This window comes from Gobio gobio, assembly GCF_949357685.1.
Source record: "Gobio gobio genome assembly, chromosome: 22".
NCBI classification, from domain to species: Eukaryota; Metazoa; Chordata; class Actinopteri; order Cypriniformes; family Gobionidae; genus Gobio; species Gobio gobio.
Window position 1 is genome coordinate 280,596 of NC_137118.1, and position 22,500 is coordinate 303,095.

The 22,500-nt window shown below is 45.4% G+C and overlaps 1 protein-coding gene across 1 annotated transcript in view; it reads left to right on the top strand.

Moving 5' to 3' along the window:
* smg8 (SMG8 nonsense mediated mRNA decay factor) overlaps positions 1-19,727 on the top strand; it is a gene marked incomplete at its 5' end in the record, with an annotated part of 26,034 nt that extends 6,307 nt beyond the window's left edge. The window contains 3 exons of the mRNA XM_079804678.1: positions 7,045-7,190; positions 13,888-14,739; positions 19,430-19,727. Coding sequence (XP_079660804.1) covers positions 7,045-7,190; positions 13,888-14,739; positions 19,430-19,642 — 1,211 coding nt within the window. The 3' untranslated portion in view covers positions 19,643-19,727. The remainder of the gene's footprint in view (positions 1-7,044; positions 7,191-13,887; positions 14,740-19,429) is intronic.
* Positions 19,728-22,500: the final 2,773 nt, after the last annotated feature.

The window sequence follows — 22,500 nt, forward strand, 5'->3', positions numbered from 1 at the left end:
GTGAGGAGATCAGACTGAGGCATGAGGAGATCAGACTGAGGCGTGAGGAGATCAGACTGAGGCGTGAGGAGATCAGACTGAGGCATGAGGAGATCAGACTGAGGCATGAGGAGATCAGACTGAGGCATGAGGAGATCAGACTGAGGCGTGAGGAGATCAGACTGAGGCATAAGGAGATCAGACTGAGGCGTGAGGAGATCAGACTGAGGCGTGAGGAGATCAGTCTGAGGCGTGAGGAGATCAGACTGAGGCATGAGGAGATCAGACTGAGGCGTGAGGAGATCAGACTGAGGCGTGAGGAGATCAGACTGAGGCATGAGGAGATCAGACTGAGGCATGAGGAGATCAGACTGAGGCATGAGGAGATCAGACTGAGGCGTGAGGAGATCAGACTGAGGCATAAGGAGATCAGACTGAGGCGTGAGGAGATCAGACTGAGGCGTGAGGAGATCAGTCTGAGGCGTGAGGAGATCAGACTGAGGCGTGAGGAGATCAGTCTGAGGCGTGAGGAGATCAGTCTGAGGCGTGAGGAGATCAGTCTGAGGCATGAGGAGATCAGACTTAGGCGTGAGGAGATCAGACTGAGGCGTGAGGAGATCAGTCTGAGGCGTGAGGAGATCAGTCTGAGGCGTGAGGAGATCAGACTGAGGCATGAGGAGATCAGTCTGAGGCATGAGGAGATCAGACTTAGGCGTGAGGAGATCAGACTGAGGCATGAGGAGATCAGACTGAGGCATGAGGAGATCAGACTGAGGCATGAGGAGATCAGACTGAGGCATGAGGAGATCAGACTGAGATCAGACTGAGGCATGAGGAGATCAGTCTGAGGCGTGAGGAGATCAGACTGAGGCATGAGGAGATCAGACTGAGGCGTGAGGAGATCAGACTGAGGCGTGAGGAGATCAGACTGAGGCATGAGGAGATCAGACTGAGGCATGAGGAGATCAGACTGAGGCATGAGGAGATCAGACTGAGGCGTGAGGAGATCAGACTGAGGCATAAGGAGATCAGACTGAGGCGTGAGGAGATCAGACTGAGGCGTGAGGAGATCAGTCTGAGGCGTGAGGAGATCAGACTGAGGCGTGAGGAGATCAGTCTGAGGCGTGAGGAGATCAGTCTGAGGCGTGAGGAGATCAGACTGAGGCATGAGGAGATCAGACTGAGGCATGAGGAGATCAGACTGAGGCATGAGGAGATCAGACTGAGGCATGAGGAGATCAGACTGAGGCATGAGGAGATCAGACTGAGGCATGAGGAGATCAGACTGAGGCATGAGGAGATCAGACTGAGGCATGAGGAGATCAGACTGAGGCATGAGGAGATCAGACTGAGATCAGACTGAGGCATGAGGAGATCAGTCTGAGGCGTGAGGAGATCAGACTGAGGCGTGAGGAGATCAGACTGAGGCGTGAGGAGATCAGACTGAGGCGTGAGGAGATCAGACTGAGGCGTGAGGAGATCAGACTGAGGCATGAGGAGATCAGACTGAGGCATGAGGAGATCAGACTGAGGCGTGAGGAGATCAGACTGAGGCGTAAGGAGATCAGACTGAGGCGTGAGGAGATCAGACTGAGGCGTGAGGAGATCAGTCTGAGGCGTGAGGAGATCAGTCTGAGGCGTGAGGAGATCAGTCTGAGGCGTGAGGAGATCAGTCTGAGGCATGAGGAGATCAGACTGAGGCATGAGGAGATCAGACTGAGGCATGAGGAGATCAGACTGAGGCGTGAGGAGATTAGTCTGAGGCATGAGGAGATCAGACTGAGGCATGAGGAGATCAGACTTAGGCGTGAGGAGATCAGACTGAGGCGTGAGGAGATCAGTCTGAGGCGTGAGGAGATCAGACTGAGGCGTGAGGAGATCAGACTGAGGCATGAGGAGATCAGTCTGAGGCATGAGGAGATCAGACTTAGGCGTGAGGAGATCAGACTGAGGCATGAGGAGATCAGACTGAGGCATGAGGAGATCAGACTGAGGCATGAGGAGATCAGTCTGAGGCATGAGGAGATCAGACTGAGGCATGAGGAGATCAGTCTGAGGCGTGAGGAGATCAGTCTGAGGCGTGAGGAGATCAGTCTGAGGCGTGAGGAGATCAGTCTGAGGCATGAGGAGATCAGACTGAGGCATGAGGAGATCAGTCTGAGGCGTGAGGAGATCAGACTGAGGCGTGAGGAGATCAGTCTGAGGCGTGAGGAGATCAGACTGAGGCGTGAGGAGATCAGCATGAGGAGATCAGTCTGAGGCGTGAGGAGATCAGTCTGAGGCGTGAGGAGATCAGACTGAGGCGTGAGGAGATCAGCATGAGGAGATCAGTCTGAGGCGTGAGGAGATCAGACTGAGGCATGAGGAGATCAGACTGAGGCATGAGGAGATCAGACTGAGGCATGAGGAGATCAGACTGAGGCTCTGCTCAGGTGTTATGAGTTTTCTCTGATAGTGGCCTTCAGCTCTTCTGCATATCTCATCTTCCTCTTCAGATGTTCTATGGGGTTAAGGTCAGGTGAGTTTGCTGGCCAATCAGGAACAGGGATACCATGGTCCTTAAACCAGGCACTGGTTGCTTTGGCACTGTGTGCTGGTCCCAGTCCTGCTGGGAAATGAAATCTGCATCTCCATAAAGTTGGTCAGCAGCAGAAAGCAGGAAGTGCTTTAAAACTTCCCGGCTGCGTTGACCTCTGACCTCAGGAAACACAGTGGACCAACATCAGCGCATGACATGGCACCCCAAACCATCACTGACTGTGGAAACTTTACACTGGAGCTCCAGCAGTGTGGATTGTGAGCCTCTCCTCTCTTCCTCCAGACTCTGGGACCCTGATTGACTTCATCAGAGAACATAACTCTGGCCACTCAGTCCAGTCCTGTCTGTCTTTAGCCCAGGTGAGACGCTTCTGACGCTGTCTGTTGGTCAAGAGTGCGACAGCTGAAACCCATGTCTTGCATACGTCTGTGTGTAGAGGTTCTTGAAGCACTAGGCGTTTCTCAATGTCAAGGAAGGATCCTCGGAAGCCAGAATTCCGAGGATGCTACGTCATCGACAGCCGTCGAAGGGCTGTTCCAATGTCGAGGATCCTCGGAATTTCAACCAAGGTCTGAGTCCTTCGTTCGAAAAATATGCCATATACAGGAAAGGATGCATACGAGTAGACTTCGCGCACTTAGCGTTCTCAAATCACCCACAATCCTATGCGCGCAGCTTTGCTATCTTGTTCAAAAAATACAAAATATCGGACGTTGGTGGAGTCGGAGCGTTAACGGGGCAATATGCTTTCAAGTGTAACGTTACCAAACATTTGTTATAACCGTAGTAAATATAAGTAAAGTTTAACTTTTGGTGACAGTTGGTGGTGGTTGAGGAGATTCCCCCCTTCTATGTAAAAGCGCTTTGAGTTAGTGCCTAGAAAAGCGCTATATAAATGTAATTAATTATTATTATTATTATTATTATTATTAACTTTTAAATGCCAGTACAAATTGCAACCGTATTGATATTATACAAATGACGTTATTGATGGCTAACGGACCTTTTCACTGACGTAATGAGGCTGACGCGCACTTGCTAGCCTGTTCCATTTACATGTTCTCCGAATGCTAAAGAGGAGCCTCGCCTAGCCTCTGAAGGAAGTGACTTGGAAGGATTAGTCCTACAGAGGAAGGATCCTTGACATTGAGAAACACCTACTGACTCCAGCTCCAGTCCACTCTTTGTGAATCTCCCCCACATTTTTGAATGGGTTTTGTTTCTCAATCCTCTCCAGGGTGCGGTTATCCCTATTGCTTGTACACTTTTTTCTAGCACATCTTTTCCTTCCCTTCGGCTCTCTATTAATGTGCTTGGACACAGAGCTCTGAGAACAGCCAGCCTCTTCTGCAATGGCCTTTTGTGTCTTGCCCTCCTTGTGCAAGGGGTCAAAGGTCGTCTTTTGGACAGCTGTCAGGTCAGCTTCTGCCCCATGATTGTGTGGCCTACAGAACTAGACTGAGAGACCATTTAAAGGCCTTTGCAGGTGTTGTGAGTTCATCAGCTCATTAGTGTGGCACCAGGTGTCTTCAATATTCAACCTTTTCACAATATTCTCATTTTCAGAGATACTGAATTTGGGATTTTCCTTAGTTGTCAGTTATAATCATCAAAATTAAAAGAAATAAACATTTGAAATATATCAGTCTGTGTGTAATGAATGAATATAATTTTCAAGTTTCACTCTTTGAATGGAATTAGTGAAATAAATCAACTTTTAGATGATATTCTAATTATATGAGCAGCACCTGTACAGCCTGACGTCGTCATACTCAGTTCTAGTCAGAATATGAGTCTGATCTGCTCCGTTGGGCTGTGATTATGGGGTGTGTTTCAACCGAACCAGGAAAGACCTCAATTGGATAGACCTACAACCAATCAGAGCAACGGAGCGACGCATAACGTTAGTTATCAAATGTCAACAGAACTCAACTGTACTGTGTTGCCATGTCCGCGGGTTAAAGCGACCCCAATTATGGGATATACAGACCTAGGAATGCGATTTTTATCTGCCAGCCCTGCCAAAATAACACATATTTTACCCCCCAAATGCCTTTTTTCCCCGGAGAACCCCCCCCGGAAAGCTATTGGGCTTGTTTTTGGCTAGTTTTGAGGAACGTTAGCAATTGGGCGGGTTTTGTTGTAAAAACTTGGCAACCCTGCACACACGCTGGAATAAGTAGCCGTTAGAAGAAAAAGGTGAGTGTAAACGATCTTTGCTGGTGTTGTAAAAAAAAGGATACACAGAGTTTACTTACAGACACGATCATCATTTCTGAGAGAAATAGTAAAGGTGAACGCATATACGAACAAGTTCTCCGTTTAGGATTAGAACAAACTCAACCCAAGCGCCTTTGATGACGTAGATGATTACGTTACTGTTGATCATCTGTCCATCATCGTCTAAAGCCCGCCCTGATGATTTCATTGGTCCGAACAGTTTCTGTTCGGGCATAATTACTTCTCTACGGATCAAGTCCAGACCGAACTGCCCGAGTAAAAATGTTGTGGGCGGGGCTAAGTTCGGCTGGCATCGAGGCTAGCACCTGTATGTAGATGGTCACACACTCATCCGCTCGGATCTCTCCCAGCTCTTCTCTCTGTATGGTTGTGTTCCCGTTATACAGGCCGTCGTGCACACGCCGCTGCTCTCATTGGCTGCTCTCATTGGCTGTTGTGAAAGAACTGTCGTAATCATCCCGATTTAAAATCCTCAACGATATGATGGATTAGAGTTTTCTCCAATCGTCAGGAGGTGTAACTCCGGGATAAATCCTGCAGTCTGAGTCCGGCTGAACAGGAAACACTTGAACAGACAGGAATCCAATGTCACGTCATTGGAGCGATTATGGGATGTGAAGAGATTTTCATGTGCATAACTCACTATGTAATGTCAGTTTTCTGTGTTAATCCACGGCGTCTCTAACAGGGATGGAAATGAACTCTTTTGTCCACCAGCCACTTTCTTGTTTTTAACCGATTAGTAATTAATACTACAAGCTCTACAATACTTCAGCAGTTTATTTAATCTCAAGTCTCAATGAAATACTGACATTTCCTCTTTCTCTCTTATACACACACAAACCATGAGCTGATACACACTTCATTAAATGAACAGGGCAGATTAATGGAGTGGCGTTGGAGGATTCCTGCTCTTTATGGCTTCCAGTTTTAGGTTTTTAGTCCCAACAATGAAACTCTTAGTTGTGGATCTTCTGAAGTGTTGACGACACTAGGGTTTCCACCTTCAGTCTGGCAGAATAAGGCACACCCATTCACCACAATATAAAATTGTATATTATTTTACATTTGATTTAATTTATTCCAAAAGAACTCTTTAATAGCCTATTTGGTGCACTTTAAAGGGATAGTTCACCCAAAACTAAAACATTCTGTCATCATTTACTCGCCCTCATGATGTTCAAACCTGTGTGAGTTATACAAAAGATATTTTGCAGAATGTTTGTACCCAGGGTGCTTTGGGGCACCATTGACTTCCATAGTAATCTTCCTTTATGTTCAACATAACAAAGAAATGTGGACATGTTTGGAACAATTTGAGGGTGAGTAAATAATGACAGAGTAAATTTTTGGGTGAACTGTCCCTTTAAGCCGTCATTCTGAACCAGTAATCACTTTTTTGACAATTCTGAAATTCAAAAATGTTTTTTTTTAAATTAATTTACTTAAAATATGACTATATTATTATGCAATTATTTGTCCCATTTTTATCTAAATATTATGTTAATAAATGTCAAACTTTATATGGCAGGATTAATTATTATGTATGATTAAAATGATAGCCTAATTAATGTTGTTATTATTAATGTAAAATCTATTCATTAACCTGCCTAAAATATATATAATAATTGTGTCTGCCAAGCTCTGATAATGTATGGAATATTATATAAATATATTATCCATTTAAAAAAACAATAGGCCTACCCTTCAGAAGCAGGGATGTGTGTGTGTGTGTGTGTGTGTGTGTGTGTGTGTGTGTGTGTGTGTGTGTGTGTGTGTGTGTGTGTGTGTGTGTGTGTGTGTGTGAGAGTGTGTGTGCGTGAGTCACTGAAGTGCTTCTGTAAAGTGTGCAGTTGGCCTGAGGTTCATCATGAGTTACTGGACAGACCCACTGATGCCTGTTTTCTATTCAGCTCTATTATAGATATATATAGAGTCTCTATATCTGGAGATCCTCTTGTTCAAACGGTGGACGCAACGCGAGCTCGATATGTTTTTAAAAAACCGCGCAAGTTTACAGCTCATGTTCTCCAGACTCCGCCGCTATGGCAACAAAGCCGCTAAAACGCAACCACGCAGAAATTAGCTTCTCTTCTACTGATTGTGGATTTGATTTGTAACGCCACATGTGTTTTGAAGGTGTGCCTCCTCTAGAAGTGTCCGCCGTCAGTGAAACTGTAGCTGTGCTATTATTATTTACCCGCCACAGCACAACATCGCCCGCATTCGGCTGGCGGTGGAGCTAATCTCCATCCCTGGTCTCTAACCCTCTGTTCCCCTGGCAGGAGAGAAGCCGGAGGTGGAGCACAACCCCCCCGTCCTCCAGCACAACAGCCGAGGCCGCTCCACCAGCTCCTGCAACTGCGGCCGGAAGCAGTCTCCCAGAGAAGACCCCTTCGACATCCAGGCCGCCAACTACGACTTCTACCAGGTCAGCAGCTGCACGTTCTTCTGACATTCACTCACACTAGGGCTGGCCAAGAAAAAGTACAATTTCGAATATTCGTCGAATTTACAAAAAAAAACACATTTGAATGCAAAAACCGTGTATTTGAATTTTTGGTAGAGGCGCGAGACATGAGGGCGTGACTGATTATGATTATGAGTGAGGACTCGAGTCGGAGAGAAAATGGCCGACCTGTCCTATGAAGCAGAAGAAGGCGATCAGGGCTTTGGAGCATGAGATGGATATAAAGAGAAGATGCGCTGATAACCTGTGCCAGAATGCTCTCAGTGGCAGAATCATGCCTTAAACATGTTACATGTGTGCACATATTGTGCAGCTGGCAAAGACACACATGATCATACCTCAGCAGAAGCGCTCCGCACCCGCTGCAGGTCAAGCTGACGAACACTAAGCCTCATTCGGAAACACGAGCAGAACGAATGTGTGTGTAAATCGTTCTTAAAGCCGCTCTGACGTAAATTGTCGGATTCACGAAAATTTTCGTATTTTCAAAATGTTTTGAACCGCTCTGTGTTCTGATTTAGGCAAACTGATGACACTAATATTTCAAGAGTTGATTTGCCCCGTCTATTTTTTATTTTTTTTTACTGTTCAGCGTTGGCTAATAGGCAGTGCTCGTCATTGTCACTTTTTACCCGGCCGTCCAATCACAGTGGAGGAGGGGCGGGACAAAAACTACACCGACCAATCATCCCACTGGTACACCGACTGAACAACAATAATGGAGAAGTTAATACTGCTTTACTGCATTTTCATATTCAGTAATATTCTTCAAAATGAGATGCTAGTGACGCATTACTGTCATGGATATTCTGAATCATATTCATAGCAATCAAAGCATCTCAGATGGACAAACGCTGCCCTTGCAAAGCTCTGAAGCGCCACCAGCTGGCCGTGTTCAGAACAGCAACAGACGCGTTTTTTAGTTGGATAAAATGCTTTGATGGACACATGATTATAAATATGTTTTGCTAGGCATATGGCTAATTAATCTCTTTAGCATTTATTCAAAATACTGGAGCCAAACCTGAGAAAGAAGTCCAGAAGATTCCACAGCGTTCCTGACACGTCATTGGCAGTTGTAATTAGGGATGGGCGATATGGACTTAAAAATTTATCCCGATATTTTCTAGTATTTATTGCGATAACGATATCAATGACGATAAATGTAGTATCATTCCCCATGTTTTTGGATACAAGTGAGAGCTCAGAAAAACAAACAATGATCTTAAAGGGTTAGTTCACCCAAAAATGTAAATTCTGTCATTAATTACTCACCCTCATGTCGTTGGACACCCGTCAGACCTCCGTTCATATTCGGAACACAAATGAAGATATTTTAGTGTAAAGCTGATGCTGAGAAAGGCTTCACACAGGCCTCCATTGGCATTCAGTACATTGACACTTCCAAGACCCATGAAAGGCACTTAAAACGTCGTTACAAAGTCTATCTCACCACAGTGGCTCTACAATAATCATACAATGCGACGACAATAGTTTTTGTGCGCAAAAAAAAATCAAAATAACACCTTTATCCAACTTGTTCTCGACTTCCGTGTATGCCTCCACGACGCATGCGCGAGAATATGACGCAGATCCGGCGTTCGGACACATGACCCAGAAGAGATTTGTTTACGAGCAGAGGAAGACGCGCGTGTCTCAGCTGTTGGATTCTACATTGATCGTGCTTTAGGTCTCGGCGTAGTGCTCAAAATGGAGCTTAAGTGTGTATTTCATCGATTCCCGAACACCGGCGCTACGTCATATTCTCGCGCATGCGTCGTGGAGGCGCACACGGAAGACAAGAACAAGCTGGATAAAGGTGTTATTTTGATTTTTTTTTTCGCACAAAAACTATTGTCGTCACATTGTATGATTATTGTAGAGCCACTGTGGTGAGATAGACTTTGTAACGACGTTTTAAGTGCCTTTCATGGATCTTGGAAGTGTCAATGTACTGAATGCCAATGGAGGCCTGTGTGAAGCCTTTCTCAGCATCAGCTTTCAACTAAAATATCTTCATTTGTGTTCCGAATATGAACGGAGGTCTTACGGGTGTCCAACGACATGAGGGTGAGTAATTAATGACAGAATTTACATTTTTGGGTGAACTAACCCTTTAAGTAAAACGTACCCGTCATCAAATAGGCTCCTATAATACATAATATATATACATTTATTTTTTTTTATGTAAAATTCCACACCAGCCTTTTCAGAAATGGAAAAGTTGCAGATATAATTGTCTTCTGTAAAAGTGCAGGTAATGTTTAAATAGTGCAACTGTGCTGAAAAACATCACACAATACAAACAATAATAATTCAAATCAATGACAAGTTTTACATGTAAACCGATTCTGTATTTATTCATACACTCATGGTGCAAACAGTGGTAAAAATAGCAGAAACAGCAAAAGTAATTATCCCAAAAATGTCTTCAGATTACAAAAAAGTTACAAATAATGATTTAATGATAGAACTTCAGTAATTTGAGTTGATAAGATAATAATACCACGAATTCTTCAACTAATAAAAATAAACTGCACTAAGGATTAATGAGCTTCTGGGTTCATGAATATTAATCACGTTGTCAGCGCTCATTCAAACTGATTTGCTGAATTCAAAACAGGCGCAGTAACAGGTGCGCGCCAGCCAATGAGATTCCCGTTTGTGCATTCGTTTCTTCCTGTTCATGATAGGCTGAATAATTCCAAATAAACGCCATTATTTTACAGGAAAATACAACAAAGGATATTGTTTACTTGTAGCACGTCAATTCTGTGTGTGTATAAGACTCTCTCGCTCTCTCTGTGAGTGTGTGTGAAACACTGAGCGCTCTCAGTCGCGCCTCACACTAGTGTTTACTGTGCGTCAAATACACTGCGCATTCATTGAGATGAACTGAAATAGTTTGCTTTACCGATCGATTGAGACAGAGCGAATCTCTTAAGTGCTCAGCGAGTGAAATACATCTGTATGTACAGGTTCAGATCGCCCTCAGGTGCTCCTCGTTTAGCTATGAACTCTTCCGCAGCTTCCGCTGTTTTCGCTCTGCACATGAGATGCGGATTCAGTGCCGCCGCTCCCATCACGCGCTGCGCTTAGGGCACCGAGAGCAGCCACAAGACAATTCTCTCTCCAACCCCCGTTCAGCCATACAGAGTGACGAACGCAGCCACCGCGGCCATCATAGAGTAATAACGGCCATCATAGAGTAATAACGGCCATCATAGAGTAATAACGGCCATCATAGAGTAATAACGGCCATCATAGAGTAATAACGGCCATCATAGAGTAATAACGGCCATCATCGAGTAATAACGGCCGGCGGCGGCACTGTGCGGATGGGTCGCGCCATCATAGAGTAATAACGGCCAGCGGCGGCACTGTGCGGATGGGTCGCGCCATCATAGAGTAATAACGGCCATCATAGAGTAATAACGGCCATCATAGAGTAATAACGGCCATCATAGAGTAATAACGGCCATCATAGAGTAATAACGGCCATCATAGAGTAATAACGGCCATCATAGAGTAATAACGGCCGGCGGCGGCACTGTGCGGATGGGTCGCGCCATCATAGAGTAATAACGGCCGGCGGCGGCACTGTGCGGATGGGTCGCGCCATCATAGAGTAATAACGGCCATCATAGAGTAATAACGGCCATCATAGAGTAATAACGGCCATCATAGAGTAATAACGGCCATCATAGAGTAATAACGGCCATCATAGAGTAATAACGGCCATCATAGAGTAATAACGGCCATCATAGAGTAATAACGGCCGGCGGCGGCACTGTGCGGATGGGTCGCGCCATCATAGAGTAATAACGGCCGGCGGCGGCACTGTGCGGATGGGTCGCGCCATCATAGAGTAATAACGGCCAGCGGCGGCACTGTGCGGATGGGTCGCGCCATCATAGAGTAATAACGGCCAGCGGCGGCACTGTGCGGATGGGTCGCGCCATCATAGAGTAATAACGGCCAGCGGCGGCACTGTGCGGATGGGTCGCGCCATCATAGAGTAATAACGGCCGGCGGCGGCACTGTGCGGATGGGTCGCGCCATCATAGAGTAATAACGGCCAGCGGCGGCACTGTGCGGATGGGTCGCGCCATCATAGAGTAATAACGGCCAGCGGCGGCACTGTGCGGATGGGTCGCGCCATCATAGAGTAATAACGGCCGGCGGCGGCACTGTGCGGATGGGTCGCGCCATCATAGAGTAATAACGGCCGGCGGCGGCACTGTGCGGATGGGTCGCGCCATCATAGAGTAATAACGGCCAGCGGCGGCACTGTGCGGATGGGTCGCGCCATCATAGAGTAATAACGGCCAGCGGTGGCACTGTGCGGATGGGTCGCGCCATCATAGAGTAATAACGGCCAGCGGCGGCACTGTGCGGATGGGTCGCGCCATCATAGAGTAATAACGGCCGGCGGCGGCACTGTGCGGATGGGTCGCGCCATCATAGAGTAATAACGGCCGGCGGCGGCACTGTGCGGATGGGTCGCGCCATCAACCAGGCTTTATCGCTATTATCGCGGGAAGACAAATTCTTATCGTGGGGAGAATTTTTACCGGTATATCGCAAACGATAAAATATCGCCCATCCCTAGTTGTAATTCATGGGCGGGGATTGTGCAAATTAAGAATGAGCGTGGACGCGCGTCCTCTTTACGAGTGTTTGTAATTCATTAATACACACGTTTATCTACCGAATCTGCGGTGTACGAAGCGTTTGTGAATCTGGAGGTGAGTTTATGTAAATGTCCATTTTACACGATTATTACTCAGAATTAGCTCATATATTTATGAACGTTTCATGAAGGAGGCGTGTGTGTGTGTGTGTGTGTGTGTGTGTGTGTGTGTGTGTGTGTGTGTGTTCAGTGAGTGGGAATGGATTGTTTCTGAATGTCCGTTTGCTATTATGTTCATATGACGTCTGTTGAAGCGTGTTTTCTCAGGTCACTGATGCACTTTTGTTACCTAATGTCCTTACAGTCTCATTAATGAAATTAATGCACTTTAAAAAGTGAATGTCATTTCAATAAAAGATGCTATGCTTGATTTGGTTTACATCTGCTAATGTAAATCCTGCAACGTTTTGTGTATTTTAATTTTTTTTTAAATATATGTACATTTATGAGACTAATACTTTGTATTTTATTACTTTTGCATTCACTGCCGTTATCAATCTCACTCTATTTTTTCCCTCTTTTCGAAAGTTGTGAAATCACTACTGTGGCGTTTTTCTTTTGCTATGTGAGCAAATGGGCACACAAAAAACATTCTTAAAGGGTTAGTTCAGCCAAAACTGTAAATTGTGTCATTAATGACTGAGCCTCATGTGGTTGGACACCCGTCAGACCTCCGTTCATCTTCAGACACAAATGAAGATATTTTAGTGTAAATCTGATGCTCTGAAAGGCCTCCATTGGCTCAACTTTACACTCTCAAGACCCTTAAAAGACACTAAAGACTAAAGTTACAAAGTCCATCTCACTACAGCGGCTCTACAATAACTTTATGAAGACGAGAATAGTTTTTGTGCGCAAAAAAAACCCTAAATAACGACTTGTATAGTGATGACGATTTCAAAATAATGCATCATGAAGCTTCGAAGCGTTATGAATCAGTGAGTCGATTCAGCAGTTTGGAGCGTTATGAATCAGTGAGTCGATTCAGCAGTTTGGAGCGTTATGAATCAGTGAGTCGATTCAGCAGTTTGGAGCGTTATGAATCAGTGAGTCGATTCAGCGGTTCAGAGCGTTATGAATCAGTGAGTCGATTCAGCGGTTCGGAGTGTTATGAATCAGTGAGTCGAATCAGCAGTTTGGAGCGTTTTGAATCAGTGAGTCGAATCAGCAGTTTGGAGCGTTATGAATCAGTGAGTCGATTCAGCAGTTTGGAGCGTTATGAATCAGTGAGTCGATTCAGCAGTTTGGAGCGTTATGAATCAGTGAGTCGATTCAGCAGTTTGGAGCGTTATGAATCAGTGAGTCGAATCAGCAGTTTGAATCGCCAAATTTCAGCAGTTTGGCGGTTTGACACGCGATCCGAATCATGAATCGACTCACTGATTCATAACGCTTCGAAGCTTCATGATGCCGTGTTTTGAAATCGTCATCACTATATAAGTCGTTATTTAGGGTTTTTTTGCGCACAGAAACTATTCTCGTCTTCATAAAGTTATTGTAGAGCCGCTGTAGTGAGATGGACTTTGTAACTTTAGTCTTTAGTGTCTTTTAAGGGTCTTGAGAGTGTAAAGTTGAGCCAATGGAGGCCTTTCAGAGCATCAGATTTACACTAAAATATCTTCATTTGTGTCTGAAGATGAACGGAGGTCTGACGGGTGTCCAACCACATGAGGCTCAGTCATTAATCACACAATTTTCATTTTTGGGTGAACTAACCCTTTAATGTATTCTCTCATTCACAGCTATAATATTTAACCCAACTATGACGGCTTCCGCTCTGAGAAACCCGGAGACGATACAGTACTTTTTCCCTCTAACATTAAGTCGTGCTGTTACAATTCAAATATAAATCGAATTTTGCTAATATTTAAGAATTTCGAATTTAGCTTTTCGGCCATTTTGACAGCCCTACTACACGCAGTGCGCTTTGCATCTGTTGTTCATCTTTCTGTCATCCGTTCTCAGATGCTGGAGGAGAAATGCTGTGGGAAGTTGGAGCGGATCAGTTTCCCGGTGTTCCAGGCCAGCACACCCGACCCGGCTCCTGCCAGCGATGAGGAGCCCCGGGTGGCAGAGGCGGAGCGGCTGAAGGAGAAGGAGCCCAGCGCCCACACCCCGGGGGCCAGCACGGGCCTGAGCCTCGCCCTCAGCCTGGGCCAGTCCATGGACAGCCTGGGCGCGTTTGGGGACGGGGCGGATGGGCAGGAGAAGCGGCCCAGCCTGGTGGACCGACAGCCGTCCACTGTGGAGTATCTGCCCGGCATGCTGCACTCCGGATGCCCCAAAGGGCTCTTGCCCAAGTTCTCCAGCTGGTCCCTGGTGAAGCTGGGGCCGGCGAAGGCCTACAACAGTCTGAGCGGTTTGGAGCAGCCCGGGTTCCTGCCGGGCTCGGCCTTCCTCCTGCCCTGGGATGTGGTGATCCGGAGCCGCTCCGAGGAGGACGCGGGGTCGCTGGAGCCTCTGGACGGAGGGCCCGCCTCCTGGCCCGCCCCGAATAAAGCATCGGCCGGAAAGCGTGGCGGCGCCGGAGGAGTGGGCCGAGGACGCAGGCGCGATGACGTCGCTCGGGCCTTCGTGGGTTTCGAGTACGAGGACAGCAGAGGACGCCGCTTCCTGAGCTCTGGCCCTGATAAAGTGGTCAAAGTGCTGGGGCAAGGTGGGCCGAAGGAGCCTGCGACCCGATGCCTGAACTCTGACATGCCGCTATACATCCCGTCTCCGGCTCAGGGGCGGGGCATCAAGCCACACTACGCCCAGCTGGCCCGCCTGTTCGTGGTCGTTCCTGATGCTCCTCTTGAGATCGTCCTGAACCCGCAGGTACAGTTAATCAGCCAATGACATTAAAGGGTCAGTCCATCCTGTCATTAATTCCTCCTGTCACTCAAACCAGGGATGGAGATTAGCTCCACCACCAGCCGAATGCGGGTGATGTTGGGCTGTGGCGGGTAAACTCGCTTCACCTACTGGCCCCCGTGGCGGGTAAATAATGACACTTCAGGGTCATGTGTTGGTCATGTGTTGGTCATGAGTTGGTCATGTGTTGGTCATGAGTTGGTCATGAGTTGGTCATGTGTTGGTCATGTGTTGGTCATGAGTTGGTCATGTGTTGGTCATGAGTTGGTCATGAGTTGGTCATGAGTTGGTCATGTGTTGGTCATGTGTTGGTCATGTGTTGGTCATGAGTTGGTCATGTGTTGGTCATGAGTTGGTCATGAGTTGGTCATGAGTTGGTCATGTGTTGGTCATGAGTTGGTCATGTGTTGGTCATGTGTTGGTCATGTGTTGGTCATGAGTTGGTCATGTGTTGGTCATGAGTTGGTCATGTGTTGGTCATGTGTTGGTCATGTGTCGGTCATGTGTCGGTCATGTGTTGGTCATGTGTTGGTCATGTGTTGGTCATGAGTTGGTCATGTGTTGGTCATGTGTTGGTCATGTGTTGGTCATGTGTTGGTCATGTGTTGGTCATGAGTTGGTCATGTGTTGGTCATGAGTTGGTCATGAGTTGGTCATGAGTTGGTCATGTGTTGGTCATGTGTTGGTCATGTGTTGGTCATGTGTTGGTCATGTGTTGGTCATGAGTTGGTCATGAGTTGGTCATGAGTTGGTCATGTGTTGGTCATGAGTTGGTCATGTGTTGGTCATGAGTTGGTCATGAGTTGGTCATGTGTTGGTCATGAGTTGGTCATGTGTTGGTCATGTGTTGGTCATGAGTTGGTCATGTGTTGGTCATGTGTTGGTCATGTGTTGGTCATGTGTTGGTCATGTGTTGGTCATGTGTTGGTCATGAGTTGGTCATGTGTTGGTCATGTGTTGGTCATGAGTTGGTCATGTGTTGGTCATGAGTTGGTCATGTGTTGGTCATGTGTTGGTCATGTGTTGGTCATGTGTTGGTCATGTGTTGGTCATGAGTTGGTCATGAGTTGGTCATGAGTTGGTCATGTGTTGGTCATGAGTTGGTCATGAGTTGGTCATGTGTTGGTCATGTGTTGGTCATGAGTTGGTCATGAGTTGGTCATGTGTTGGTCATGAGTTGGTCATGTGTTGGTCATGTGTTGGTCATGTGTTGGTCATGAGTTGGTCATGTGTTGGTCATGAGTTGGTCATGTGTTGGTCATGAGTTGGTCATGTGTTGGTCATGAGTTGGTCATGAGTTGGTCATGTGTTGGTCATGAGTTGGTCATGTGTTGGTCATGTGTTGGTCATGTGTTGGTCATGAGTTGGTCATGTGTTGGTCATGTGTTGGTCATGTGTTGGTCATGTGTTGGTCATGTGTTGGTCATGTGTTGGTCATGAGTTGGTCATGAGTTGGTCATGAGTTGGCAGCAAAGGTTACGCCTAACAATCATTTAATTGAGAAAGTGTTTTAGCTAATATACTGAATATAACGGCTGATATAATGAATATAACGGCTAATATACTGAATATAACGGCTAATATAATGAATATAACGGCTAATATAATGAATATAACGGCTAATATAATGAATATAACGGCTAATATAATGAATATAACGGCTAATATAATGAATATAACGGCTAATATAATGAATATAACGGCTGATATAATGAATATAACGGCTAATATAATGAATATAACGGCTGATATAATGAATATAACGGCTGATATAATGAATATAATGGCTAATATAATGAATATAACGGCTAATATAATGAATATAACGGCTAATATAATGAATATAATGGCTAATATAATGAATATAATGGCTAATATAATGAATATAACGGCTGATATAATGAATATAACGGCTAATATAATGAATATAACGGCTAATATAATGAATATAACGGCTAATATAATGAATATAACGGCTAATATAATGAATATAACGGCTAATATAATGAATATAACGGCTGATATAATGAATATAACGGCTGATATAATGAATATAACGGCTAATATAATGAATATAACGGCTGATATACTGAATATAACGGCTGATATAATGAATATAACGGCTAATATAATGAATATAACGGCTGATATACTGAATATAACGGCTGATATAATGAATATAACGGCTAATATAATGAATATAACGGCTGATATACTGAATATAACGGCTGATATAATGAATATAACGGCTAATATACTGAATATAACGGCTAATATAATGAATATAACGGCTAATATAATGAATATAACGGCTAATATAATGAATATAACGGCTAATATAATGAATATAACGGCTAATATAATGAATATAACGGCTGATATACTGAATATAACGGCTGATATAATGAATATAACGGCTAATATAATGAATATAACGGCTGATATACTGAATATAACGGCTGATATAATGAATATAACGGCTAATATACTGAATATAACGGCTAATATAATGAATATAACGGCTAATATAATGAATATAACGGCTAATATAATGAATATAACGGCTAATATAATGAATATAACGGCTAATATAATGAATATAACGGCTGATATACTGAATATAACGGCTGATATAATGAATATAACGGCTAATATAATGAATATAACGGCTGATATACTGAATATAACGGCTGATATAATGAATATAACGGCTAATATAATGAATATAACGGCTGATATACTGAATATAACGGCTGATATAATGAATATAACGGCTAATATAATGAATATAACGGCTGATATACTGAATATAACGGCTAATATAATGAATATAACGGCTAATATAATGAATATAACGGCTAATATAATGAATATAACGGCTAATATAATGAATATAACGGCTAATATAATGAATATAACGGCTAATATAATGAATATAACGGCTAATATAATGAATATAACGGCTGATATAATGAATATAACGGCTAATATAATGAATATAACGGCTAATATAATGAATATAACGGCTAATATAATGAATATAACGGCTAATATAATGAATATAACGGCTAATATAATGAATATAACGGCTAATATAATGAATATAACGGCTAATATAATGAATATAACGGCTAATATAATGAATATAACGGCTAATATAATGAATATAACGGCTGATATAATGAATATAACGGCTAATATAATGAATATAACGGCTAATATAATGAATATAACGGCTAATATAATGAATATAACGGCTAATATAATGAATATAACGGCTAATATAATGAATATAACGGCTAATATAATGAATATAACGGCTAATATAATGAATATAACGGCTGATATAATGAATATAACGGCTAATATAATGAATATAACGGCTAATATAATGAATATAACGGCTAATATAATGAATATAACGGCTGATATAATGAATATAACGGCTGATATAATGAATATAACGGCTAATATAATGAATATAACGGCTGATATAATGAATATAACGGCTAATATAATGAATATAACGGCTGATATAATGAATATAACGGCTGATATAATGAATATAACGGCTAATATAATGAATATAACGGCTGATATAATGAATATAACGGCTGATATAATGAATATAACGGCTAATATAATGAATATAACGGCTAATATAATGAATATAACGGCTAATATAATGAATATAACGGCTGATATAATGAATATAACGGCTAATATAATGAATATAACGGCTGATATAATGAATATAACGGCTGATATAATGAATATAACGGCTGATATAATGAATATAACGGCTAATATAATGAATATAACGGCTGATATAATGAATATAACGGCTGATATAATGAATATAACGGCTGATATAATGAATATAACGGCTGATATAATGAATATAACGGCTGATATAATGAATATAACGCTGATATAATGAATATAACGGCTAATATAATGAATATAACGGCTGATATAATGAATATAACGGCTGATATAATGAATATAACGGCTGATATAGGTCATATATTGAGTGAAAGAGTTGATTTCTCTAGAGAATATAATTCTGTGGACACTGAATGACTTCTGAGGTCATGTGATGGTATACGACACAAGCCGTTATATTGAGGTCTTTCTGCTGTTGAAACACTGAGCGATTACACCATATATGATATGGGAAAGTGAGTTGTAATGTATCCTCAACACACCTTCAGATGTTCATTCATGTTTATTCTTAAGTCAAGAGATGATCGATCGCGCTCACAGATGATCGTGCGGCCGCTTGACCTGTGATCAGTCACGCCACATTAAAGAGCGGCAAAACGGCGTTTATCGTTTAACTGTTGTGATAAATGGACTGTACTTCATATGTTCGAGTGGGAACTGGGATTGAACTGTGTTCTGCGCTTAAAACAAGCCGTTAGCTGTTAAAGATTGCACTGGAACCGTTCGGGTCGAATACGTGCTCCGCTACGCCCTAGTGGATGTGCTGCTGTCTGTGGAGGGGTCGGAGGCTCTGGTCACCAGAAACATCTCCATGTGTGTGTGAAGATGAACGAAGGGTTTGAGTGACAGGAGGAATTAATGACAGGATGAACTGAGCCTCAGATCTCAGATTGTCCTGATGTTCTCCATGTGCTCCTGTGCTCTCCAGGTCCAGCCCGGTCCTCCTCCCTGTCCCGTCTTCCACCCGGAGCAGCCGGAGCTGGTTCTGCCCCCTGACGGGCTCTGGGTGCTGCGCTTCCCCTACGCCTACGTGACGGACCGCGGGCCCTGCTACCCTCCGAAGGAGAACCAGCCACTGGCCCACTACAGGGTGCAGAGAGGGGTTCTGCGCGCCAACACCACCGGCCCCGCCCCCCAGTGACACACACACACACACACACTGACCCGCTGGTCCCCGCCCCACAGTGACACACACACACACACTGACCCGCTGGCCCCGCCCCCCAGTGACACACACACACACTGACCCGCTGGCCCCGCCCCCAGTGACACACACACACACACACACACTGACCCGCTGGTCCCGCCCCACAGTGACACACACACACACACATACAGGGTGCAGAGAGGGGTTCTGCGCGCTAACACCACCGGCCCCGCCCCCCAGTGACACACACACACACACACACTGACCCGCTGGCCCCGCCCCCCAGTGACACACACACACACACACACACACACACACACACACACACACACACACACACACACTGACCCGCCGGACCCACCCCCCAGTGAGACACACACACACACACACACACACACACTGACCCGCCGGACCCGCCCCCCAGTGACACACACACACACACAGGGTGCAGAGAGGGGTTCTGCGCGCCAACACCACCGCCCCCCCCCCCCCCCCCCCCCCCCCCCCAGTGACACACACACACACACACACACACACACACACACACACTGACCCGCCAGACCCACCCCCCAGTGAGACACACACACACACACACACACACACACCACACACTGACCCGCCGGACCCGCCCCCCAGTGACACACACACACACACACACACATACAGGGTGCAGAGAGGGGTTCTGCGCGCCAACACCACCGCCCCCCCCCCCCCCCCCCCAGTGACACACACACACACACACACTGACCCACTGGTCCCGCCCCCCAGTGACACACACACACACACACACACACACACTGACCCGCTGGTCCCTCCCCCAGTGACACACACACACACACACACTGACCCACTGGTCCCGCCCCCCAGTGACACACACACACACACACACACACACACTGACCCGCTGGTCCCGCCCCCCAAGTGACACACACACACACACACACACTGACCCGCTGGTCCCGCCCCCCAGTGACACACACACACACACACACACTGACCCGCCGGTCCTACCCCACAGTGACACACACACACACACACTCAGTTTGCTTCTCTGCATTTTCATGTGTCAGTTTGAAGATTGTAAATTCGTGGGTGTAAATACAAGTAATTAAATGAAAATGTTGTAATAAATAAAACATGCAGTGAGAAAAACTGAACAGAATTTCAATGCAAAACCTTTTCTGTTTGGCTGTTACTAAATAAGATCATGAACACTTGATCCTCAGAGATGAGTGTGTGATGAGAGGAGTGTGTGCTGAGAGAGGAGTGTGTGCTGAGAGAGGAGTGTGTGATGAGAGAGGAGTGTGTTGAGAGGAGTGTGTGGAGAGAGGAGTGTGTGATGAGAGAGGAGTGTGTGATGAGAGAGGAGTGGTGTGTTGAGAGGAGTGTGTGATGAGAGAGGAGTGTGTGATGAGAGGAGTGTGTGATGAGAGAGGAGTGTGATGAGAGGAGTGTGATGAGAGGAGTGTGTGATGAGAGGAGTGTGTGATGAGAGAGGAGTGTGATGAGAGAGGAGTGTGTGTTGAGAGGAGTGTGTGATGAGAGGAGTGTGTGATGAGAGAGGAGTGTGTGATGAGAGAGGAGTGTGTGTTGAGAGGAGTGTGTGCTGAGAGAGGAGTGTGTGTTGAGAGAGGAGTGTGTTGAGAGGAGTGTGTGTTGAGAGGAGTGTGTGTTGAGATGAGTGTGTGATGAGAGAGGAGTGTGTGATGAGAGAGGAGTGTGTGTTGAGAGAGGAGTGTGTTGAGAGGAGTGTGGAGAGAGGAGTGTGTGATGAGAGAGGAGTGTGTGCTGAGAGAGGAGTGTGTGTTGAGATGAGTGTGTGATGAGAGAGGAGTGTGTGCTGAGAGAGGAGTGTGTGTTGAGAGAGGAGTGTGTGCTGAGAGAGGAGTGTGTGATGAGAGAGGAGTGTGTGTTGAGAGAGGAGTGTGATGAGAGAGGAGTGTGCTGAGAGAGGAGTGTGCTGAGAGAGGAGTGTGTTGAGATGAGTGTGTGATGAGAGAGGAGTGTGTGTTGAGATGAGTGTGTGATGAGAGAGGAGTGTGTGATGAGAGAGGAGTGTGTGTTGAGAGGAGTGTGTGTTGAGATGAGTGTGTGATGAGAGAGGAGTGTGTGCTGAGAGAGGAGTGTGTGTTGAGAGAGGAGTGTGTGTTGAGATGAGTGTGTGATGAGAGAGGAGTGTGTGATGAGAGAGGAGTGTGTTGAGATGAGTGTGTGATGAGAGAGGAGTGTGTGTTGAGATGAGTGTGTGATGAGAGAGGAGTGTGTGATGAGAGAGGAGTGTGTGTTGAGAGAGGAGTGTGTTGAGAGGAGTGTGTGTTGAGATGAGTGTGTGATGAGAGAGGAGTGTGTGCTGAGAGAGGAGTGTGTGTTGAGAGAGGAGTGTGTGTTGAGATGAGTGTGTGATGAGAGAGGAGTGTGTGATGAGAGAGGAGTGTGTTGAGAGGAGTGTGTGTTGAGATGAGTGTGTGATGAGAGAGGAGTGTGTGATGAGAGAGGAGTGTGTTGAGAGGAGTGTGTGATGAGAGGAGTGTGTGCTGAGAGGAGTGTGTGTTGAGAGGAGTGTGTGCTGAGAGAGGAGTGTGTGCTGAGAGAGGAGTGTGTGATGAGAGAGGAGTGTGTGCTGAGAGGAGTGTGTGTTGAGAGGAGTGTGTTGAGAGGAGTGTGTGCTGAGAGGAGTGTGTGCTGAGAGGAGTGTGTGTTGAGAGAGGAGTGTGTGATGAGAGGAGTGTGTGCTGAGAGGAGTGTGTGTTGAGAGGAGTGTGTGCTGAGAGAGGAGTGTGTGCTGAGAGAGGAGTGTGTGATGAGAGAGGAGTGTGTGCTGAGAGGAGTGTGTGTTGAGAGGAGTGTGTGAT